The sequence below is a fragment of the Bufo gargarizans genome, unplaced genomic scaffold (genome assembly GCF_014858855.1).
Source record: "Bufo gargarizans isolate SCDJY-AF-19 unplaced genomic scaffold, ASM1485885v1 fragScaff_scaffold_210_pilon, whole genome shotgun sequence".
NCBI classification, from domain to species: Eukaryota; Metazoa; Chordata; class Amphibia; order Anura; family Bufonidae; genus Bufo; species Bufo gargarizans.
Window position 1 is genome coordinate 90,869 of NW_025334071.1, and position 24,421 is coordinate 115,289.

At 48.7% G+C, this 24,421-nt stretch overlaps 1 protein-coding gene across 1 annotated transcript in view; it reads left to right on the forward strand.

Moving 5' to 3' along the window:
• The window catches only part of LOC122922335 (inactive dipeptidyl peptidase 10-like), a 77,669-nt gene extending 65,017 nt beyond the window's left edge, over positions 1 to 12,652 (forward strand). Inside the window, exon 7 of the mRNA XM_044272909.1 lies at positions 11,937 to 12,652. Within this exon, the coding sequence (XP_044128844.1) occupies positions 11,937 to 12,074 (138 nt within the window). The 3' untranslated portion in view covers positions 12,075 to 12,652. The remainder of the gene's footprint in view (positions 1 to 11,936) is intronic.
• Positions 12,653 to 24,421: the final 11,769 nt, after the last annotated feature.

Below are 24,421 nucleotides of genomic sequence, written 5' to 3' on the forward strand. Positions count from 1 at the left end.
AGGGGTACAGGTGAATCCCGCAGTGGGCCTAACGTGGCACATAACACAGTAGACTTACTGCACTACATACATATATTCAATGTACAGCTCCTCAACCAGCCGATGTTCATATAAAAAAAACACATCTTGCTGCTGTGTGAGCAGGTTATATTTGAATTTATCCGTACGGTGTGCCCCCAAAATAAATTTCACTGGTGGGTCTTAGGCACCTCAGTCTGACATTGGATACCTATAAGTACCCCCCTGCTCCTGCAGTTAACATAATACTATAAGCTGAGCTCCGGAGAGTGCGTAACTAGCGTGTTCACATTTTACTGGCTCCCCAGACAGACGACAACAAACCGTGAAACCTTAACTAGCTACACCCCACTGGATGGGTCACCACCGTCTTTGGGACCAAACATGACTTTTCGCCAACTTGTGTTAACCAACTATCCACTAGCTGACAACTCCCCCGCCCCCTCACCAATGTAGCGGGCGGAGGTAATACAGAGAGGGTAACCCTAACCCCAAAGGAAAAAGGGACGTTTGATCCGATGTATCGACTAACTGATCTTCCTACCAGCTTTTCCTTGGCAATCCCCTAACCACCCAGCAGGTTAGGGACAAATATTTGAACCCTCAGCATTCACAAATACCTACGCGAAGGTCCCAGGCTACCTCCGCAACCCAAGGAGGCAAATCACAGCCAAAACCTAACATCAAGGGAGGCAAGTAAAATATGCCAACAATGGCCATCCCACTACCAGCTTCTCAACCCGAAATGGAACCAAGCTCACCAGAACTAATCTCAGGGGACATCACTCCCCCAATCCTGTCTCCAATGACCTTTTCCCCACCCTCACCAGCCACGGACGCACAACATGCATCCTTAGTGGCGCAAAAGGTATTTAAAGTCCTGCTTCCACTGTTTGACATGTGTCTAGAAGTCCTCCACTCATCTGGCCCAAATTAACACTAATGCAGAAAAAAAGTGCTGACCACGAAACAGGAGTGAGCTCATGTGAATCTTCCACAACTTCTACCATCAATCACCCAACTGCAGGCTTCTGAACAAGCCGTGAGGGAAAAGCTAGAGGACTTAGAAAACCGGGACAGACATAACAATCTCAGAATCGAGGGCATCCCAGAAACTGTGTCAGGAGACAATCTAATCAACTACTTAACCACCAAACTACCTAAATCCCTTCATCTGGATCTCCCTGCCGAACCTCTCATGATAGAACAGGCACACCACCTAGGGCCAGCAAGAGAAACTCCTGATGAATGGCCACAAGACTTTTCTGCATTGGTCTCACAAAAAAGGAAGGATTTTGTGCCCGTTTGCCGATTCTTACATACTAGAAATATACTATTCCAACTCCTCAACTGTGGCGATTTCAATACCACCATTGCCCCGGAACTAGTTCGGTCCCCCTCCACCAGTACTATACCACCCCTAGCAACTCGCACCCTTTTACAAACCATCGACCAACTAAATCTCTGTGATCCATGGAGGACACTCAACACCAACGCAAAAGAGTACATATGCCATTCGGCATCACATGGATCCTTCTCCAGAATAGACTACTTCTTCACCTCACCTTTTTTATTTGAAAAAAATCCATGACACATCAATACAAGCAATAACCATATCTGACCATGTGCCCATCACCTTAACCCTTCATATTATAAATCCTGATCCTAAAACTCAACATATTTGTCAAACTCTGATGACTAGATGATAACATCACACATGGCCACAACACACCAAACAATAAAATTCCCCATATGGCACAAAACAACCCAACCTTACCTGTCATAGGATCTCAATAGCGGGGGAAAACTAAACTGAACGAAAAGGAGTCACCAGAATGCATTCCTTTCCATTTGGTTGTTTCCCCATCGTGGACAGAATAATGCTGCAAGCTGCGTTTTTCTGTCCGCGATGTGGTGTGGAGCAAGACGCATCCATCCTGACACAATAGAAAATGGATCCGTCCCCCATTGACTTTCATTGGTTTTCATGACTGATCCGTCTTGGCTATTTTAACGATAATACAACCGGATCCGTTCATAACGGAAGCAGACGGTTGTATTATCGTGACAGAAGCGTTTTTGCTGATCCATGATGGATTCAGCAAAAACGCTGGTGTGAAAGTAGCCTAACCTAGCCACACAGTTCCGTATAGTACTCGACTGGCTACAAGACTCCACTCATTACTAGACATTACTTGACCCTGGACAGTTCACTTCTCCCCACACTCTCGTTAAAAGCCTTTCTCCACCAACCATTCTCTGCACTTCCAGAAAAATCAAAAGAGAACCTTCTATTAAAATCAGGCCACTTCTGAGCCTTGATACTTCCCACTTTTTTTCTGCCACCAACTAAAAATCCAACCTTCCAAGGAGACAGATCATACCTGGTTTTTCAGAAATGGCACAGGGGTGGAACCACATCCCTATACAGTTTAGTGGCAGATAAACGCGGTGGCGGAAATAACCTCGCCACTGGGTTTTGGAGGGGCCTGTTTGCCAGCCTTTTGCCTCAGGATTATGGCCCATATACTAACTTTGAAGGAGAAGACAGACCGGTCAAATATGACTTCCATGGAATTCGGGAACCCCCTGCTCGGATCTGGGTGATTTATGGATATTGTGTTCGACCAGATCAGAGCTATCCAGGGATGTATAATTTATGGGGATATGTGGGGCTTTGAGGTGTTTTCTGTGTTTTGGGGAAAAATGTGTGTTTTCTGCCTGTGAGTGATTAAGTTAGCCCATTGTGTTTGGTAATTGTATCGCAAGCAGAGCCCATTGTGTTTGTTAATTGTATCACGGGCAGAGGGGGGGTTGTGTACACATGCTGGGAGTGTTTCCATACTGTAAATGCATGTGATTGGCTAATGAAAAACTGTCTCAGTCTTCCACAAGGTCCCAAGGGGAGTGTCCTTACTTGAATACCTGTATAAAGAGCTGACATGTAGCCCCATTAAAGAGTTCCTGTTTTACCCTCAACCTAGAACCTCGTCTCATGTGTGTGGGGAAAAGGCTGCATCTAAAATGGGGAATGCTATATGCTATATACTCCCCTGGCTATAATCCCTGAGCTCTTTTAAGAGCTTGTTCCTGTATTGCTCTCTGAAGGAAGAGAGGTTCACCCACTGGAACCTGGAAGCCTTGTCGTAGGTCCAGGGACCCACTGGAACCTGGAAGCCTTGTCGTAGGTCCAGGGTGGGTAGAAGACGTTGAGATACCAACCAAGCCGGATTGCTTGGAGCCCTCGGGAAGCACTAGGAGCATCGGAGGTATCCAGTCGGGGGTTCCAGGAGATCCATTACAGTGGTGGCAGCGGTGGGATGGCGTCCTAGTGCGAGGAGAAGCAGCTCGGAGACACTATTCGTGGATTCACAAAATGATGGGCAATGCTTGTCCCCGTACAGCCAAACAGCGTCACTACTCAAGGAGGAGGACCTGATCGATCGGGATACAGTCCAGAAAGGCGTCTGGTGGGCATACAGCGTCGTCAGGGCAAGAGAATCCCCAGCGATGGTAGACGCGACTGGCCCTATGGATGCCACTCCGGGGAGAGCAGCCCCGAGAGGAGTGGGTGGCTGAAGAATGCCTAACAGGTGCTCTGGTGGTATACTGATCAGCATACACCCTGGACGGCGAAGCACAACAACCCAGAGGGGTATGATTACGATGGCCTTGGTCTGCCGTGGGAGGCTTTCACAGAACCAGAGTTCGGGAGCACTACGGAGACCCGATTTTATTACATCTACGACTTCAGGGAGGGTATGCAAGATTGGGCTGACCCCAACGAGGTGAGACCAGACTTGGAATATCTAGTGACACTGGAGTGGGGGCTGGAGAAGGACTACTGACATCTGCTCCATGTAATTGAGAATACCCTGCAGGAGAGTTGGGTGGCAGTGCAGACTTAAAGCCCTGCGGCGGGGAAGACCCGGCTGAGTTACCCCCTACTTCACTACCAGCTACAGAGGTAGGGGACCTGATAGACTGGTTCTGGGGGGAACTCCATATGGCAGGTGGAGATGGGACCTGGGTGGTTGGCCAAGGGCAGCCGAAGTTTCAGGGAGTAGGGACAGTTGGTCCTGCTCCCCAGTGGCAGTATGTTTATTCAGGGAGAGGAGAGCATCTTCTCCCTTCCCCAGCGGCAGTGAACCTTGCAGGGAGAGGAGACAACTGGTCTCTCTCCCAACCACAGGAGGACAGCACCCCTAACTCCAATAGTGCAGATGGGACCGCGGTTTCTGCACCAGACCTACAGGGATGATGGACAGCCGGTACAGATCCCCAACCAACCCTGCAGGAATGCCAGGAGGAGAATGTAAGCAATCCCTCTGCTCCACAGCAGATCCGCAACCAGGTCCTGGGGGTAGGATTCCCTGACCACATTCCAGCAGGAGATCTGGCATCAGGGCAGAGCGCAGTCGGCCTCTTCCCCCCCTATCCTCGTGTCCAAAGCCTGACTCCCCACAGGCTACCCCAGCAGAAGCGCTGGCATCCGGACAGAGCACCACTGGCCTCTGCCCTACCTGTCCCTTTGTTAAGGGGCAGGACTGCGCACCAGTTTGCCCAGCTGAAACGCTGGCACCAGGGCAGAGTACTGCTGATCTCTGCCCACAAAGTAACCTCCACTCCCAGCCAGAGAGCAACACAGAGACCGGGAGTACCAGTTACAAACACAACCTTGGTGGACTTACTAGACAGAAACAGGCTACCAAATTCAACAGGTCCAGTATTTGGTTGTGGGTGGGTGGCCAGACTAACTCAGGTATTGCCAGGCGTGAGGTCAGGTACCTGGTTAGTCTTCCCTGGAAGGGGGAGATGTGTGGCGGAAATAACCTCGCTACTGGGTTTTCGAGGGGCCTGTTTGCCAGCCTTTTGCCTCAGGATTATGGCCCATATACTAAAACTTTGAAGGAGAAGACAGACCGGCCGCACAGCCTAAATCTGTGGAACTGTTTTGGGCAAGAAAGCCATGCTTGCAGTCGGTCAAATGTGCCTTCCATGGAATTTAGGAACCTCTGATCTGGGTGATTTCTGGATATGTTATTCGCCCAGATCAGAGCTATCCAGGGATGTATAATTTATGGGGATATGTGGGGCTTTGGGGTGTTTTCTGTGTTTTGGGGAAAAATGTGTGAGTGATTAAGTTAGCCCATTGTGTTTGGTAGTTATATCACAGGCAGAGCCCATTGTATATCTGTAAAGAATAAATCAAGGCAACTGGACTTACTGTAGATTTCTTGAAAATGTTTCACTCGTTCTTCCAACGAGCTGTCTCAATTCTCAGATTTGAGAAAGCTCGTTGGAAGAACGAGTGAAACATTTTCAAGAAATCTACAGTAAGTCCAGTTGCCTTGATTTATTCTTTACAGATATACCATGACCTGGATAAATAAGAACCTTCACAGACAGAGCCCATTGTGTTTGGTAATTGTATCGCAAGCAGAGCCCATTGTGTTTGTTAATTGTATCACAGGCAGAGGGGGGTTGTGTACAATCGCTGGGAGTGTTTCCATACTGTAAATGCATGTGATTGGCTAATATAAATACTGTCTCAGTCTTCCACAAGGTCCCCAGGGGAGTGTCCCTTGCTGGAAGATCTGTATAAAAGACTGACATGTAGCCCCATTAAAGAGTTCCTGTTTTACCTTCAACATAAAGCCTTGTCTCATGTGTGTGGGGAAAAGGCTGAATCTACACTGTGGAATGCTATGCGCTGTATACTCCCCTGGCTATAATCCTCTTTTGAAAGCTTGTTCCTGCATCACTCTCTGAAGGAAGAGAGGTTCACCCATTGGAACCTGGAAGCCTTGTTGTAGGTCCAGGGTGGGTAGAAGATGGCGAGATCCCAACCAGTTACAGAGGCAGGGGACCTGATAAACGGGTTCTGGGGGGAACTCAATATGGCAGGTGGAGATGGGACCGAGGTCTCTCCACCAGCCCTACAGGGATGCTGGGCGGTTGGCCCAGATCCCCAACGGCAGCCGAAGTTTCAGGGAGTCGGTCCCGCTCCCCAGCGGCAGTATGTTTTGCAGGAGAGGAGAGCATCTTCTCCCTTCCCCAGCGGCAGTGTACCTTGCAGGGAGAGGAGACAACTGGTCTCTCTCCCCAACCACAGGAGGACAGCACCCCTAACTCCGATGGTGCAGATGGGACTGCGGTTTCTGCACCAGACCTACAGGGATGATGGACAGCCGGTACAAATCCCCAACCCTGCAGGAATGCCAGGAGTAGAAGGTAAGTGATCCCTCCTCTCAACAGCAGATCCGCAACCAGGTCCTGGGGGTAGGATTCCCTGACCATATTCCAGCGGAAGAGCTGGCATCAGGGCAGAGCGCAGTTGTCCTCTTCCCTCCCCTATCCTCGTGTCCAGAGCCTGACTCCCCATAGGCTACCCCAGAAGAAGTGCTGGCATCCGGACAGAGCACCACTGGCCTCTGCCCTACCTGTCACTTTGTTATGGGGCAGGACTGTGCACCAGTTTGCCCAGCTTAAGCGCTGGCACCAGGGCAGAGTACTGCTTATCTCTGCCCACAAAGTAACCCCCACTCCCAGCCAGAGAGCAACACAGAGACCGGGAGTACCAGTTACCAACACAACCTTGGTGGACTCACTAGACAGAAACAGGCTACCAAATTCAACAGGTCCAGTATTTGGTTGTGGGTGGGCAGGCAGACTCGGGTATTGCCCGGCATGAGGTCAGGTACCTGGTTTGTCTTCCCTGGAAGGGGGAGATGTGTGGTGGAAATAACCTCGCCACTGGGTTTTTGAGGGGCCTGTTTGCCAGCCTTTTGCCTCAGGATTATGGCCCATATACTAAAACTTTGAAGGAGAAGACAGACCGGCTGCACAGCCTAAATCTGTGAAACTGTTTTGGGCAGGAAAGCCATGCTTGCGGTCGGTCAAATGTGCCTTCCATGGAATTCGGGAACTCCTGCTTGGATCTGGGTGATTTCTGGATATGTTATTCGCCCAGATCAGAGATATCCAGGGATGTATAAGTTATGGGGATACGTGGGGCTTTGGGGTGTTTTCTGTGTTTTGGGGAAAAATGTGTGAGTGATTAAGTTAGCCCATTGTGTTTGGTAATTATATCACAGTCGCAGCCCATTGTGTTTGTTAATTGTATCATAGGCAGAGCCCATTGTATATCTGTAAAGAATAAATCAAGGGAACTGGACGTACTGTAGATTTCTTGAAAATGTTTTAACTCATTCTCCCAACGAGCTTTCTCAATTCTGAGAATTGAGACTCAGAATTGAAAAAGCTTGTTGGAAGAACGAGTGAAACATTCTTTACAGATGTATCATGACCTGGATAAATGGGAACCTTCACAGACAGAGCCCATTGTGTTTGTTAATTGTATCACAGGCAGAGGGAGGGGGATTGTGTACAATCGCTGGGAGTGTTTCCATACTGTCAATGCATGTGATTGGCTAATGTAAATACTGTCTCAGTCTTCCACAAGGTCCCCAGGGGAGTGTCCCTTGCTGGAAGACCTGTATAAAAGGCTGACATGTAGCCCCATTAAAGAGTTCCTGTTTTACCTTCAACATAGAGCCTTGTCTCATGTGTGTGGGGAAAAGGCTGCATCTACACTGGGGAATGCTATACGCTGTATACTCCCCTGGCTATAATCCTCTTTTGAAAGCTTGTTCCTGCATCACTCTCTGAAGGAAGAGAGGCTCACCCACTGGAACCTGGAAGCCTTGTTGTAGGTCCAGGGTGGGTAGAAGACAGCGAGATCCCAACCAAGCTACGGCGGTTCGTGGGGTCAGCAGTGCTTACAGTGTCAAACGGAGTGCCTGGAGCCCTCGGGAAGCACTAGGAGCATCCATCAACGGCGGTTCCCAGTCGGGGTGCCAGGAGATCCGCTACAAACGCATACTCATCTTGAGTAAGCTGCGACAAAAATATCCAGATATCCAAATACCTCTCTATTCCTATATACAGGCAAAGAGTTATGTCATGACAATACAGCCACAACTGACTGACCAGGAATGGAATCCATCTTTATGGCTTTGTCCTAATATGATGGAAAAGAGGCCAAATCACAAGAAACTATAAACTACTCCACAAGCCTCTGGACTATGCGTCTGCCGTAACACCGCTTAAAATATGGCAAACAGACATCCCTGAAATCATGTATTCCACAATCCTAAACAACCGAATACTTCTCTAAATGTCTCTCATCAACCAGATTCTGGGAGATGAGACTAAACATCTGTCACGGAGTTACCTCACACCCACCAGGGGCAATGGGAAGGGTCTTCACCCTACCTCCGCGTGTTTCCGATGCTCTGAACCTCACGCACACCTATATCACTGCTTATAATCTTGCCCAGTAATCCAAACAGTTTGCCAAAAAAAAAAAATCACTACTAAACACTTAACCAACTTTGTACCATCGGACCTGATGTGGGGCATTTTTGGATACCTAGACCCAGACAAATACAACGTTACCCCAGACAAATACAAATGATTGCACATCATTGTGACCGAGGCCCTAATACCAAGATTACACACTTGGACACATCCGAACCTACCCCGTTTACGCCCATTTCTAGATAAAATGTCCTTTACCCTAAAAATGGATTGGGCTGAAACCACACCACACAAAGAACCAAGCACAGAGCAATTCTTTGAGACATGGGAAAGCTTTATTACTATATTACCATCAAAAATCAAACAGGCCATTCGGGAAAGCTTCCTCTACTCAACCTGGTACCAGGAACAAATTCTTCTGGGAAACTATCCAGTGTGAGATTCATGTATCTCTGCTGGAGGTGTCTAACTCAGATGAGTTTGTTTTTGATTATCTTCTTACCTCAATTTGTAAGGACTATATTTTTTCCTCTCTAGGCACATATCACTTAGGCTACTTTCACACCTGTGTTCGGTGTGGATCCGCCTTGTATCTGCACAGACGGATCCGCACCGATAATGCAAACGCTTGTATCCGTTCAGAACGAGGCCATTTGCATTATTCATTAAAAAAAAGTCCAAGTCAATTGAAAGTCAATGGGAGATGGATCCGTTTTCAATGGCACCATATTGTGTCAAGGAAAACACATCCCTCCCCATTGACTTACATTGTACATCTTTTTGGCTCTGCATCGTCAGGCGGACACCAAAACGCTGCATTTTAGTGTCCGCCTCAAAAACGTAACAGAGACCAAACGCAGCCAAATTGATGCATTCTGAACGGATCGTTATCCACTCAGAATGCATCGGGGCTGAACTGATCCATTTTGGGCCGCTTGTCAGAGCCCTGAAATTGATCTCACAGGCGGACCCAGAAACGCCAGTGTGGAAGTAGCCTAATCAAAACGATTTGGACCAACTGCTAAATGTACATGTCTATGACATATATTATCCATCCCATGTTCCTGAACATTACCACTTCTGTGCCTATTTGTATGGTGGTGATGATGATGGTGATAATAAGTGGTGGTAATAATGATGATGGCGTAGATAATAATGATGTGATAATGACTGTGGTGGTGATAATGATGGTGATTATGTCTGTAATGGTATTTCATAATTGGAATTTATAGATTATTACATACTGTGCCACACTGCATCTTCTCATCCTCGGGTCACACTTCATCTTCTCATCCTTGGGTCAAAATTCACATTCTCATCCTCAGGTCACACAGCATTTTCGCATCCTTGGGTCAAACCTCATCTTCTAAGCTTCAGTTCACACTGCATCTTCTAATCCTCGGGACACACTGAAGCTTCTCATCCTCGGGTCACACTGCTTCGTGTCATCCTTGGGTCACAACCTCATCTTCTCAGCCTTGAGTCACATTTCATCTTCTCATCCTCAGGTCACATTTCATCTTCTCATCCTCAGGTCACACCTCATCGGGTCACACTTCATCTTCTGATCACTGGGACACACTTCATTGTTTCATCCTCGGATCACACTGCATTGTGTCATCTTCGGGTCATGCTGCATCTTCTCATCCTCAGGTCACACCTCATCTTCTCATCCTCAGGTCACACCTCATCTTCTCAGTCTTGAGTCACACTTTATCTTCTCATGCTCTGGTCACATTTCATCTTCTCATCTTAGGATCACACTGCATTATGTCACCCTCGGGTCACACTGCTACTTCTCATTGCTCGGGTCACATTGCATCTTCTCATCCTCGGGTCACACCTCATCTTCTCATCCTCGGGTCACACTACATCTTATCATCTTAGGATCACACTGCATTGTGTCATCCTCGGGTCACACTACGTCTTATCATCCTCAGGTCAACCTTCATCTTCTCATCCACTGGTCACAGTTCATCTTCTGATCTTCGGCTCACACCGCATCTTCTCACCCTCCTGTCAAACTGCTTCATGTCATCCTTGGATCACACTGCGTCTTCTCATCCTCGGATCACACTGAGTCTTCTCATCCTTGGGTCACACCTCATCTTCTAAGTCTCGGGTCACACTGCATCTTCTCATCCTTGGGTCACACTTCATATTCTTATCTTGAGGTCATGCTTCATCTTCTCTTCCTTAGGTCACATTGCATCTTCTCATGCTTGGGTCACACTGCATTGTGGCATCCTTGGGTCACACTGCGTCTTCTCATCCTCAGATCATGCCTCATCTTCTTAGCCTCGGGTCACATTGCATCTTCTCATCCATGGGTCACACACTGTGTCTTCTCATCCTCAAGTCACGCTACATCTGCTCATCCTTGGGTTACACCCCATTTTCTCATCCTTGGGTCACACCTTATCTTCTCAGCCTCGTGTTACACTTCATCTTCTCATTCTCAGATCACACTGCATTGTGTCATCCTCGGGCCACACTGCATCTTCTAATCCTTGGATCACACTGCTTCATGTCATCCATGGGTCACACTGCGCCTTATAATCCTCGAGTCACACTATATCTTCTCATCCTCGAGTTACACTGCATTTTCTCATCCTTGGGTCACACTTCATCGAGTCACACCTTATCTTCTCATCCTCCGGTCAAACAGCATCTTCACATTCATAGGTCACATTGCGTCTGATCATCCTAGTGCCAGGCTTTATCTTCTCATCCTTGGGTTACACTTTATTGGGTCACTCCTCATTTTCTCATCCTCGGGACTCAGTTTATCTTTTCATCCTCATGTCACACTGCATCTTCTCATCCTTGGGTCACACTGCATCTTCTCATCCTCGGGTCAGACTGCATCGTGTCATCCTTGGGTCACACTGCATCTTCTCATCCTCAGGTCAAACCTTATCTTCTAAGCCTTGGGTCACACTGCATCTTTTCATCCTCGGGTCACACTTCATCTTCTCATCCTCGGGTAACACTGCGTCTTCTCATCCTCTGGTCACAATATATTTTCTTATACTCGGGTAACACTGCGTCTTCTCATCCTCGGGTCACATTAGATCTTCTCATCCTTTGGTTTCACTGCATTTTCACATTCTTGGGTCACACTTCATCGGGTCACACCGAATCTTCTCATCATCTGGATACAGTTCGCGCACTGCATCTTCTCATCCTTGGGTCATGCTTGATCTTCTCATCCTGGTGTTACACCTCAGCTTCTCATCCTCGGGACAGAGTCCATCTTTTCATCCTAAAGACACAGTTCATCTCTTCATCCTCAGGCCACACTTCATCGTCTCATCCTCGGGTCACATTGCATCGTCTCATCCTCGGGTCACACTGCATCTTCTCATCCTCGGGTCACACTGCATCTTCTCATCCTTGGGTCACAATGCATTGTGTCATCCTGGGGTCGCATCTCATTTTATCATCCTCGGGAACAGTTCATCTTCGTGCCACATTTCATCTTCTCATCTTGAGGTCATGCTTCATTTTCTCATCTTCGAATCACAATGCATTTTGCTTGTCCTTGTGGCACACTGCTCTCATCATTTCAGAAACAATTGCATTTTTTTCTGCAGATTTATCCTGATGAAGGTCACAATATCCTGTCTGACAAGAATCGTTTTCATCTGTACAGCACATTGCTTCGCTTCTTCAGTGACTGCTCGCAGGGAGAGGCTGTTGTGGTGGCACAGGAGGTGGAGGAGGATGAATGAAGATGAGCTCAGGACTTGTTCTTCTTATTCACTGGTGTCCTGGCAGACACTGGGCCTGTAGCCCTGCACACAGAGGAGTTTCTACCTGCGGGGGATGTACAGGGGATGGTTCTTTCCACATGAACCTCGTTTTGGATACAATTAGAGTAGTGCATGTTTTCTTCGGTTTCTTTACTAGACTTTGTCCTATTGTTTCTATTCCCGTCTCTGAATCCGCTGGATCTCATCATCTGTCACTAAACAAGTGCAATTTCTTCAGGTTTTTCCTCCTTTCTTCCTTCTGACAGATTTGGTCCTCCAGTACTTTTGCAAAATCCTGACTCTTTCTTCTGGTCCAGAGGGGCAGTGCTTAGAGGATTTTTGCGATCTCCCTTTCTATTTATACTTCGGACCTAAAGGTACTCTTATGTTTCAGGCTCTGTTGGACAGGAAGTCCATGATACATAGCGGATTTGCAGTGAAGACGAAGAGAGTGTTTTTTTTTTGTCTGATTGGTTTAATATCTGATTTGCTTTACTTTAATATGTAAATTTCTCACTTGTATATATGAATACATCAATATTAAATTATGGTTTCCTAGAAAAGTTTGAGCCCTTGTTTATCAACCTTGTCATGTAGAGAATCACAAGCTGTGTCTACATTGTATTTAATCATGGTGGAAGGTACTAAGAAAGATTGATATCCATGGTTTGCATTTAACTCTGGCCTCCTTCTTCAGTACTTAATTTCCACTGCTTCTACTTTATTAGGGCCACTGTGTGTCCATTCTCTCACACTGGAAGAGGAGATGCAGCTCTCACTGCATTCTCTATATACAGAAACCCAAAGATGAAAAAAAAGGGCAAAACATACCAACAAGAGACATGAACTGAGGCATCACTACTAGACTGGACTATGAGGATCACTACAGGACTGGATTATGGTGGCCACTACTGGACTGGACTATGAGGATCAGTACCAGACTGGACTATGAGGATCACTACAGGACTGGATTATGGTGGCCACTACTGGACTGGACTATGAGAATCAGTACCAGACTGGACTATGAGGATCACTACAGGACTGGATTATGGTGGCCACTACTGGACTGGACTATGAGAATCAGTACCAGACTGGACTATGAGGATCACTACACGACTGGATTATGGTGGCCACTACTGGACTGGACTATGAGGATCAGTACCAGACTGGACTATGAGGATCACTACAGGACTGGATTATGGTGGCCACTACTGGACTATGAGGATCAGTACCAGACTGGACTATGAGGATCACTACAGGACTGGATTATGGTGGCCACTACTGGACTGGACTATGAGAATCAGTACCAGACTGGACTATGAGGATCACTACAGGACTGGATTATGGTGGCCACTACTGGACTGGACTATGAGGATCAGTACCAGACTGGACTATGAGGATCACTACAGGACTGGATTATGGTGGCCACTACTGGACTGGACTATGAGAATCAGTACCAGACTGGACTATGAGGATCACTACAGGACTGGATTATGGTGGCCACTACTGGACTATGAGGATCAGTACCAGACTGGACTATGAGGATCACTACAGGACTGGATTATGGTGGCCACTACTGGACTGGACTATGAGGATCAGTACCAGACTGGACTATGAGGATCACTACCAGACTGGATTATGGTGGCCACTACTGGACTGGACTATGAGGATCACTACAGGACTGGATTATGGTGGCCACTACTGGACTGGACTATGAGGATCAGTACCAGACTGGACTATGAGGATCACTACCAGACTGGATTATGGTGGTCAAAGAAAGATCCCAGCAGTCGTGTCTTGAATATACGTGCTGTTTTATTGCATCAAATCAAAAGATGTCCTCGATCCAGGACGTGTTTTGGCAAGCATGCCTTTATCAAGTCCGTTGATAAAGGCATGCTTGCCGAAACACGTCCTGGATTGAGGACATCTTTTGATTTGATGCAATAAAACAGCACGTATATTCAAGACACGACTGCTGGGATCTTTCTTTGATTACACGTGGAGATTACTTCCTATCCCGTGCGGCGTGCAAACACAGTGAGTGCCGGCTGATTTATTTTGTGGATTATGGTGGTGACTACCAGACTGGACTATGAGGTTCAGTACCAGACTGGATTATGGTTGTCACTACAGGACTGGACTATGAGGATCACTAGCAGACTGGATTACTGTTGTCACTACTGGACTGGATTAAGACAACTGGACTGGATTATGGGGGAGCAAGGTATTGACCACAGCACTCTTCCCTTAAATGGCTTTTGTGGGTGCATGTCCCCGGATTGGTCTCCCTCCACTTGAAGGCCGGTGTATATGTAAGGCTGTGGGGCAAGGGACCTTAAATATATTACTCTGCTATGTTGTAAATTGTATAATTACTGCAACATCTCAGTTTGATCAGTAGATGGCAGCAAAGGATAAGATGATAAAAGTCTACATTGGAGCTGCCTATCAGAGGAATACTAATAACCGATTCACAGGGCCGTCTTTAATATTGATTGGACCCTGGGCAAAAATTTCCTTGGGCCCCCTGGATCCTGCCTTACCACACCCTAGCAGGTAATCACGCCTCCACCACAACACACACACACAGAAAATCCACACATCTGGTAGAGTCCAGTGAATGACTGTAAATACTTCCAGTTCTGAAGACTCCAGCGGCTCAGGATCAGTGCTCTGGGCAGCTGGGCTCAGGCTGGAAGTGGGCACCGCTCTGCAGGAAGGAGACCAGGGCTCGGCTCACCCTAGTGTTACAGTGCACCCCAGCACCCCACAGTATGCAGTATAGCACCCTATAGTATACAGCACCCCACAGTATGCAGTATAGCACCCTATAGTATACAGCACTACACAGTATGCAGTATAGCACCCTATAGTATACAGCACCACACAGTATGCAGTATAGCACCCCACAGTATATTGTAGAGCAGTATAGCGGCCCACAGTATACAGCACCCCACAGTATAGCACCTCACCGTATACAGCACCCCAAACTATACACGATACAGCCCCCCCCACTATACAATACAGCAATATAGCACCTCACACTATACAGTACCCCACAGTATACAGACCCCCACAGTATACAGTACAGCAGTATAGCACTCCACAATATACAGCCCCCCCCACAGTATACAGCCCCCCCCCACAGTATACAGGCCCCCCACACTATACAGGCCCCCCCACAGTATACAGGCCCCCCCACAGTATACAGGCCCCTCCACAGTATACAGGCCCCCACAGTATACAGCCCCCCACACAATATACAGCCCACCCCACACTATACAGCCCCCCCACTATACAGCAGTATAGCACCTCACACTATACAGTACCCCACAGTATACAGACCCCCACAGTATACAGTATAGCACTCCACAATATACAGCCCCCCCACAGTATACAGGCCCCCCCCCACAGTATACAGGCCCCCCACAGTATACAGGCCCCCACACTATACAGGCCCCCCACACTATACAGGCCCCCCACACTATACAGGCCCCCCACACTATACAGGCCCCCCCACACTATACAGGCCCCCCCACACTATACAGGCCCCCCCCCACACTATACAGGCCCCCCACCCACACTATACAGGCCCCTCCACAGTATACAGGCCCCTCCACAGTATACAGGCCCCCACAGTATACAGCCCACCACAGTATACAGCCCACCACACAGTATACAGACCCCCACAGTATACAGTCCCACACAGTATACAGGCCCCCACAGTATACAGGCCCCCACACAGTATATAGCACCCCACTATGCAGTAGTTTACAGTATATTAACATAACAGCCCCTGTCACCTTTTTTCTGATGTAATCTTCACACAAAAAAGCTCCACAGTTAACTTCTGCAACACTCCTGCTAGGACCTGTGATGACCTCATAGCCATGTGACCAGTAATATTGCTAGGTTACTGGTCACATGGTGATGATGTCATCTAAGGTCCTAGATCACATTCACAGCTCTAACACAGTACGATACCTGGACTCAGTGTCGGCAGGCATGGCATGGCAGCACTCCCTGTCTAGCTGACAGCCTGACACCCGGGGCAGTGGCTAGCAGGGCTCAAGAGGCAGCTGCCTTGGGCCCCCCCAGGAGCAACTGGGCCCGGGGAAGCTGCCCCTTTTGCCCCTTGGTAAAGACGGCCCTGCCTATTCAGTTTGCAAAGTTGGAAAATAGCTAATTTATGGGCTGTTTTGGACCCTTACAAGTTTGATAGCAGGTTTGACACTGCACTTAGCAAATTACTTATTGCATCACACTCTCCCTGTGTAAGGGGAGGAGGTTCCTCCAGAAGCAGGAAGTGAGCAGACGGAGGCTGTGCTTGGTGCTGCTGGAAACCAGAAGAGAAGATCTTTAGTGAATCTGGAAGGGAATGGACCGGCTCACGGTGGAGACTGGTGACAGCATGAAGGGGAGGTTTGCAGTGACGACCACAGGAGTGTCGTGTCTGTAGGATCCAGTTCTGGAGTGGACCAGAAAATAAGAAAAAGCACCAAGTACCCACTCAAGGAACTGTAAGTGCGGCTTTGCCGCTTCACATTGCACCACACTGTTGAAGTGGCATTTGGACAATAACACTCAAAGTACAGTTACATTGGGTACGGTGTATGGGCTACAAGCTAATGCATAGCCCTAAGGGACTCGTATGCTGACACCTTCCTATCTCACTGCCTGCTCATAGGGTGTTATATGCTGGGAGCTGGAGAAAGGATTAAAGTTACAAGAGACAGACATCATTTCCCTGTGGATTACAAATAGTATTGCGCAATACTTAGGGTGCACCCAACGAGGAACTCGTCCAGGAACATACAAGTGCAGCTAGGCTGCTTAATGGACTTTGGGGAAAACATCACAATTACTGGTTTGTTAGACAGCGTTACAGTTACTGTTAGTTTATTTTCTGTTACCGATCTGTTATATATTCTCAGCTTCTTGTTCACTACATTGTTCAGTCAGCTCAACTGCTGGGAAAGAGCATCGTGTACCCTCTGTACCTGTGGACCCAGCCCTCGGGCTTTTTTCATTTGGCGCTGCAAGCAGGGTACATTGATCGCCATGTAGAACCCAACCGGTTTCCGAGGAGTTTCCAGCTGTGGCCCACATCACCCTTCCTGCCATGGGAGTAGCTCTGATCATGTGTTTGCCCGGCGGAGCAATATTGAATCAACTAGTGCGGTTTGATGGCCGAAATATGCTGCTAGAAGACTGGGCCACACACCTTAAGAGCATCCTCGGGTTGTACAACTTGGCTCTGGATTTACAATAGGATGTGGCACTGAACGCCTTGGAAGGGGATGCTAGATGCACTGTAATGCTACGTCCAGAAGAGGAAAGGAAGAAACTGAATGCTATATTCTCGAGTCTACCTATGGAGAAATGACCAGTACCGGCAGCCTTAGGTCCTGTTTCTTCACTCGCTTCCAGCATGAAGATGATACTATTCCCCAGTTTGCCAACGCCCTTAGGAGATCTGGTCACATGTATGCAAGAGAGAGGCCAACAGTGCTAACATTCTTGAAAATGGAGATCAAACCCTCCCAGACCAGTTCGTCCTTGGATTGAGTAGCCCTCCTCTTCGCCAGGCTCTCAGGGAACGTATACTGGTGGACGCTACATAGTGTGAAGGCACTTAGTGCATCCCTGGGAGAGATTCAGAGGCAATTGGCACAGTTACAGGCTCCATCGATGGCCCCAGCTCAGTCTGATTACTGGAAAAGGGGTGCTGCCCCCATGGGTTCCCCACTATATCGAGCAACTCCAGAGGAGACTCTCCCATGCACTGGCCTGGTCTGTCACCACCTACAGATGCACAGACGTTTGGTCTTTCAAAAGACCAAAAAGTAGTGATGGACGAACATCTGCTGGGACGGTTCGCAAACCGCAAGTTTGCGGCGGGTCCTATTCATTTTAATGGCAGGCGAACCTGAAAAACCTTCAGCTCATATTTGCAGCCAAGAAATAATTACTAGAAGTGCACAGATAGTCCCACAACATGGACAGCGACACCAGATGGATTGTTCGTATTTGCGATCTCCATTTATTATTTTTTTCAATGCAAAATATTGGCAATATAATTTTCGCGTACCCAAATGCACTATAGAGTACCCAAATGCACTATAAAGAAAGTATATTGGTATATAACACCCCGTTTCAATCAGTTTTTTTGTGGGGGTGACTGGTATATCACACCAGTAAAAATGATTTGTCCCAGTAACGCTTGTCCCTCTATATACCTGCAGTATCACAGCAGAACCGCACACGACTGCTGCACAATACAAATGCACTATAATATACCGTCTAACATGGAAAGTATATTATAACATTGTACCAGGAAGGCAATCCATTAGAATGTACATGAAGATAAAACGTAACCTTTAATAATGTTACTATGAGGGTCCATTCACACGTCCGTAAGTGTTTTGCGGATCCACAAAACACTGACACCAGCGATGTGCATTCCGCAATCTGCAGACCGCACATCGCCCGCACTATAATAGAAAATGCCTTATCTTGTCTGCAATTGCGGACAAGAATAAAACATGTTCTATTTTTTTGAGGAAACGGAAGCACGGATGCGGAAGTCCGGATCCGCAAATGCGGTAGCGGACAGCACATTGAAAATGAATGGGGCTGCACCTGTTCCACAAAATTGCGGAACGGATGCGGACCCATTTTGCGGACGTGTGAATGGAAAAGATATCCCTCAAAATGAAAATAAATTACATTATTAAAAGTTAAGCAAAAAGCCTAGATGTGGTCGGCAATAACAAGTGCTCGGCGGCACTAAATCAGGTGCTCGGCGGCACTAAATCAGGTGCTCGGCGGCACTAAATCAGAACCCATACGTCCTACCACAATCCGGGGGCTCCAGTGCACATCCATGAATCCCGGGGGAAAGCAAACACCATCCATCCCTGGGCTAGATGATGATGTGGTATTGAAGGACGGGGGGGGCAAAGAACTGTCCCTGATATTGCCCCACAGGGGGGGCTATTCTGGCCCTGATAGCCTAACCACAGACCACCCGCCCTGATAAGAGCGACCCCGTCCGGAACCTTACCCTATATAAAAATTGCCCTAGTAAGCCCCTAGCCCCGAGGCCCCTGACTTCCAGGTGATCACTATATAGATCTCTGTGTTTTTTACTAATTATAAAAGTATATTATAAGTATATCACACGTATCGATAGCGCACCTATACCAGTCCTTACAAGGACTTTTGTGGCCCTATTAGCCAGCGTTTGGTGTCCCTAACAGCCTGTCCCTGCTCCACACAGCAACCTCTCCCTACACTGGCAAAAGACTGAATGAAAAATGGCGGCCAGATCGGGTTTATTTATAAGGTAGGGGGTGTGTCCATGTGCTGAAACGTCTCAATTGGCTGTCCTGTCCCACCTCATGGATGTGCCATGGGTCAAAGTTCTTCATAATGTAAAAGAATATGGCGGGCGCGAATATCTCCATATGTTCAGCGAATCGCGAACACGCAAAGTTCATCGGGCGAACCGCAAGGCCATCTCTACCAGAAAGCAAGGGGGTCGCAGTGTTGGATTTCCCGAGAAAAAAGGACATATCTCCCGTTAATGCCCACAAAAGGCCATGAATCCAGAACATCCACCGTTAAACAGGAACCCCTCGCGGTAGTGGGGCACACCACAGTGGAGGCCAGTTGCCAGGTACCCCTAATGACCTCCGGGACCTAGTGACCGAAAGCCCCTACTTAAAGGTGCAGATTGAAGAACAGATGGTGGAATGTCTTGTAGACACAGGGTCGGAAGCTAGTGAAGTTCTTTGACAGATACTTCAGCCACCTGATGAAGCCTGACAAGCGCACCGTGATCAAGCTGACGGCAGTAAATCAGACTGTTATACTGGTCTTCGGAGTGGCTTGGATGAGAATGAAGCTATGCGGACAAGATGTCGGCATAAAAGGAGTGGTGCTTGTAGAGAAACAGACTCAGGATGGAGCTCCCGTTGTATTGGGAATTAACTTTCTGCGGGAATTGGATCAGCTCATGTTTACAAAAGAGGGCCCGAGTTATTGGAGGAAAACTACTTCCCACAAGCCTACCCAGAGAACATTCCAGAGGTTTATCCGAACATGCAGTATCTGCAAAAGCACTCCTGAGGGTAAGCCGGTTGGAGAAGTGTATGCCCCATATGGAAGAGCCTGCTCCATACCTCCGCAACAGGAGACTATACGAATGCCTGTTGTAAGCTGGCGGAAACAGAATGGGATAGATATGCTGATAGCCCTGGGCGTGTTGGAAGCCAGCCAGAGCCCAGTGGTTGCCAGGACTATCGTGACAGTCACGGAGGGGCATGTGTTAGTCCGGTGTGTCAACATACGCGATCATGCAGGTAGCCAGTTCACCCTACGGGCTGTTGGAAATGATGCCTGGACTTTGGCAGTGGACCAGAACTCTGTGGATGAAACCATGCCTGAGTGGAATGGCCAGCGGATCTTGGAACAAATGGAAATTGATGCAAACCAGTTCACCGCCGAACAGATGGAGAAGATTGAAGCAGTGCTATGGGTTTCAATCCGCCTTTACCCGATGTGAGGAGGACTTCGGGTGCACAACGGCTATCGAATATGAAATACCGATTCGAGAAAGGTACCGGCAGATTCTGCCCACTTTCTACCAAGAAGTGAAAATTATGATGTCACAGATGTTAGATAGTGGAATGGTAAAAGAAAGCCAAAGCCTGTGGGCTGCACCAGTGGTCTTGGTGCGGAAGAAGGATGGGTCCTTGAGGTTCTGTGTGGACTACCGGCAGTTAAACGCTGCCACAGTAAAGGACACTTTTCCCCCGCCTAGGATTGAAGAGTCATTGATGGCAATACAGCGCGCCAAGTTTTTCTCAACTATGGACTTGGCGAGCGGCTACTGGCAAGTACCCGTGGCAGAGAAGGATAGACAGAAGACAACCTTTATCCTAACCATGGGGCTGACAAATGCTCCAGGTACATTCCAACGCCTAATGGAACACTGCCTGGGTGAACTGAACTTTGATCTTAAGACCATGAGAGTGAAGTCTACCTAACACTTCCCGCAGTCTCCTCATGTTATCCAGGTAGATCAGAATCGACTCAAACTGAGGAAGGTGCCATCTCTTCCAAACAAGCCTAGAGTATCTGGGACACATCATATCAGCTAAGGGATTTCGCCCTGCGGATAGTAAGGTAGAGGCAGTGAGTAAGTGGCCGCAACCTACGACGCTTTGAGAAGTGAAAGCATTCCTCGGATTTCGAATCGAAGATTTGAGAAGATCACCGGTCCGCTACACCGGTCCGCTACACAAACTCTTGAGAGGGACTGCCCAGGGTCCGAAGACATGGCCCATATCATGGGGGATGCCACAGCAGCAAGCGTTTGACGAGTTGAAGAAAGCCCTGATTAGCGCCCCCATCCTGGCATATGCTCAGTATGATAAACCATTCACACTCTACACTGATGGAAGTTTGCATGGACTGGGAGCAGTACTAGCCCAAGAACAAGGCAGACAGGAACGACTCATTGCGTATGGTAGCCGGTCCCTACGGGGATAGCATGGAGGGGAGGTTTGCAGTATCAAGTTCTGGAGTGGACCAGGAAATAAGAAAAAACACCAAGAACCTGCTCAAGGAACTGTAAGTGCGGCTTTTCCGCGTCACATTGAACCGCACTGTTGGAGTAGCATTTAGACATACAATAACGCTCCAAGGTAATGCATAGGCCTAAGGGACTCGTATGCTGACACCTTCCTATCTCACTGCCTGCTCAGAGGGTGTTATATGCTGGGAGCTGGAGAAAGGATGAAAGTTACAAGAGACAGACATCATTTCCCTGTGGATTACAAATAGTATTGCGCAATACTTAGGGTGCACCCAACGAGGAACTCGTCCAGGAACGTACAAGTGCAGCTAGGCTTCTTAATGGACTTTGGGGAAAACATCACAGTTACTGGTTTATTGTTAGACAGCGTTACATTCAGGGCCGTCTTTAATATTGGTTGGACCCTGGGCAAGAATTTACTTGGGCCCCCTGGATCCCGCCCTCCCCACCCGCCCGCACTTTGCTGTACTTGCTATACAGCAGCACTTACCTGTCACGTCCAGGGCCTCCAGGTGATGTCTCCTCTCTGTCATCATCTTCTCTTTTATCATCTTCTCCACTCGGTCTGGACAACTTCTCTCAGCCGCCTCGTCTCTGCAGAGTGTGAAGCACAGACATCTTAGCTTCCTCCCATTCTATCATTATCCCCCAACTGGAGTCCCCACAGTCTTATCCTGCTGCTTTCTGTGCCCCCCCCCCTCCCCCCAGGAGTGTAGCTATAGGGGGTGCAGAGGTAGCAGTCGCTACTGGGCCCAGGAGCATGAAGGGGCCCAAGGACACTTGTGCCGCATAAGAAGACACACAAAGCACTGAGAGAAGGGGGGTCCAAGCTGAACTCGTGCACCGGAGCCCATGAGCCTTTAGTTACGCCCCCCCCCCCCCAATACCCCCAAATACTATCCTGAAGAAACATTACTGCCCCCCAGAGTAATAGTGCTCCTCATAGTCCCACCAATAGTAATTCCCTTCTAGAATGCCCTTATTAGTAACACTGCCCCAACCGTGATAATGCTCCTCAACAATGCCCTCCCATATTAATAATACCCTCACAGAGCCCCTAGTAGAAATAAGGCGCCCTATTGTTCCCCAGTGGTAATAAAGCTCCCTACAGACCCCTCAGTAGTAATAAGGCCCCCATAGTGCGCTTAGTAGAAATAAGGCAGATCTATAAGACCCTAATATAGAGCCCCCAGTAGTAATAAGAACGCCTATAATGTCCCCTGGATCTGCAGTGCCCCCAATCCTCCCTCCACCATACAGTCCCATGTAAATAACATCACCTCCTCCCCAGCTGCCTCCAACGCACAATCCCAGGTAAACATCACCCCCTAAGGCTACTTTCACACTTGCGTTCGTGCGGATCTGTCATGTACTTGTACAGGACGGATCCGCACCGATATAATACAAACGAATGCATCCGTTCAGGACCGATCCGTTTGTATTAGATTTGAATTTCTAAGGCTACTTTCACACTTGCGTTCAGAGCGGATCCGTCTGCATTATAGTTTAGAAAAAATCCTAAGTGTTAAAGTAGCCGCAGACGGATCCGTCCAGACTTTACATTGAATACATTGAAAGTCAATGGGGGACGGATCAGTTTGAAGATTGAGCCATATTGTGTCAACTTCAAACGGATTCGTCCCCATTGACTTACATTGTAAGTCTGGACGGATCCGTTTGCCTCCGCACGGCCAGGCTGCAAGCAGTGTTCGGGTGTCCGCCTGCTGAGCGGAGCAGAGGACAGACGCTGCCAGACTGAGGCATTCTGAGCGGATCCGCATCCACTCAGAATGCATTAGGGCTGGACGGATTCGCACGCCTCCGCACGGCCAGGCGGACACCCGAACGCTGCAAGCATCATTCAGGTGTCCGCCTGCTGAGCGGAGCAGAGGACAGACGCTGCCAGACTGAGGCATTCTGAGCGGATCCGCATCCACTCAGAATGCATTAGGGCTGGACGGATCCGTTTGCCTCCGCACGGCCAGGCTGCAAGCAGTGTTCGGGTGTCCGCCTGCTGAGCGGAGCGGAGGACAAACGCTGCCAGACTGAGGCATTCTGAGCGGATCCGCATCCACTCAGAATGCATTAGGGCTGGACGGATCCGTTTGCCTCCGCACGGCCAGGCTGCAAGCAGTGTTCGGGTGTCCGCCTGCTGAGCGGAGCAGAGGACAGACGCTGCCAGACTGAGGCATTCTGAGCGGATCCGCATCCACTCAGAATGCATTAGGGCTGGACGGATCCGCACGCCTCCGCACGGCCAGGCTGCAAGCATCATTCAGGTGTCCGCCTGCTGAGCGGAGCAGAGGACAGACGCTGCCAGACTGAGGCATTCTGAGCGGATCCGCATCCACTCAGAATGCATTAGGGCTGGACGGATTCGCACGCCTCCGCACGGCCAGGCGGACACCCGAACGCTGCAAGCATCATTCAGGTGTCCGCCTGCTGAGCGGAGCAGAGGACAGACGCTGCCAGACTGAGGCATTCTGAGCGGATCCGCATCCACTCAGAATGCATTAGGGCTGGACGGATTCGCACGCCTCCGCACGGCCAGGCGGACACCCGAACGCTGCAAGCATCATTCAGGTGTCCGCCTGCTGAGCGGAGCAGAGGACAGACGCTGCCAGACTGATGCAGTCTGAGCGGATCCGCATCCACTCAGAATGCATTAGGGCTGGACGGATCTGTTTGCCTCCGCACGGCCAGGCTGCAAGCATCATTC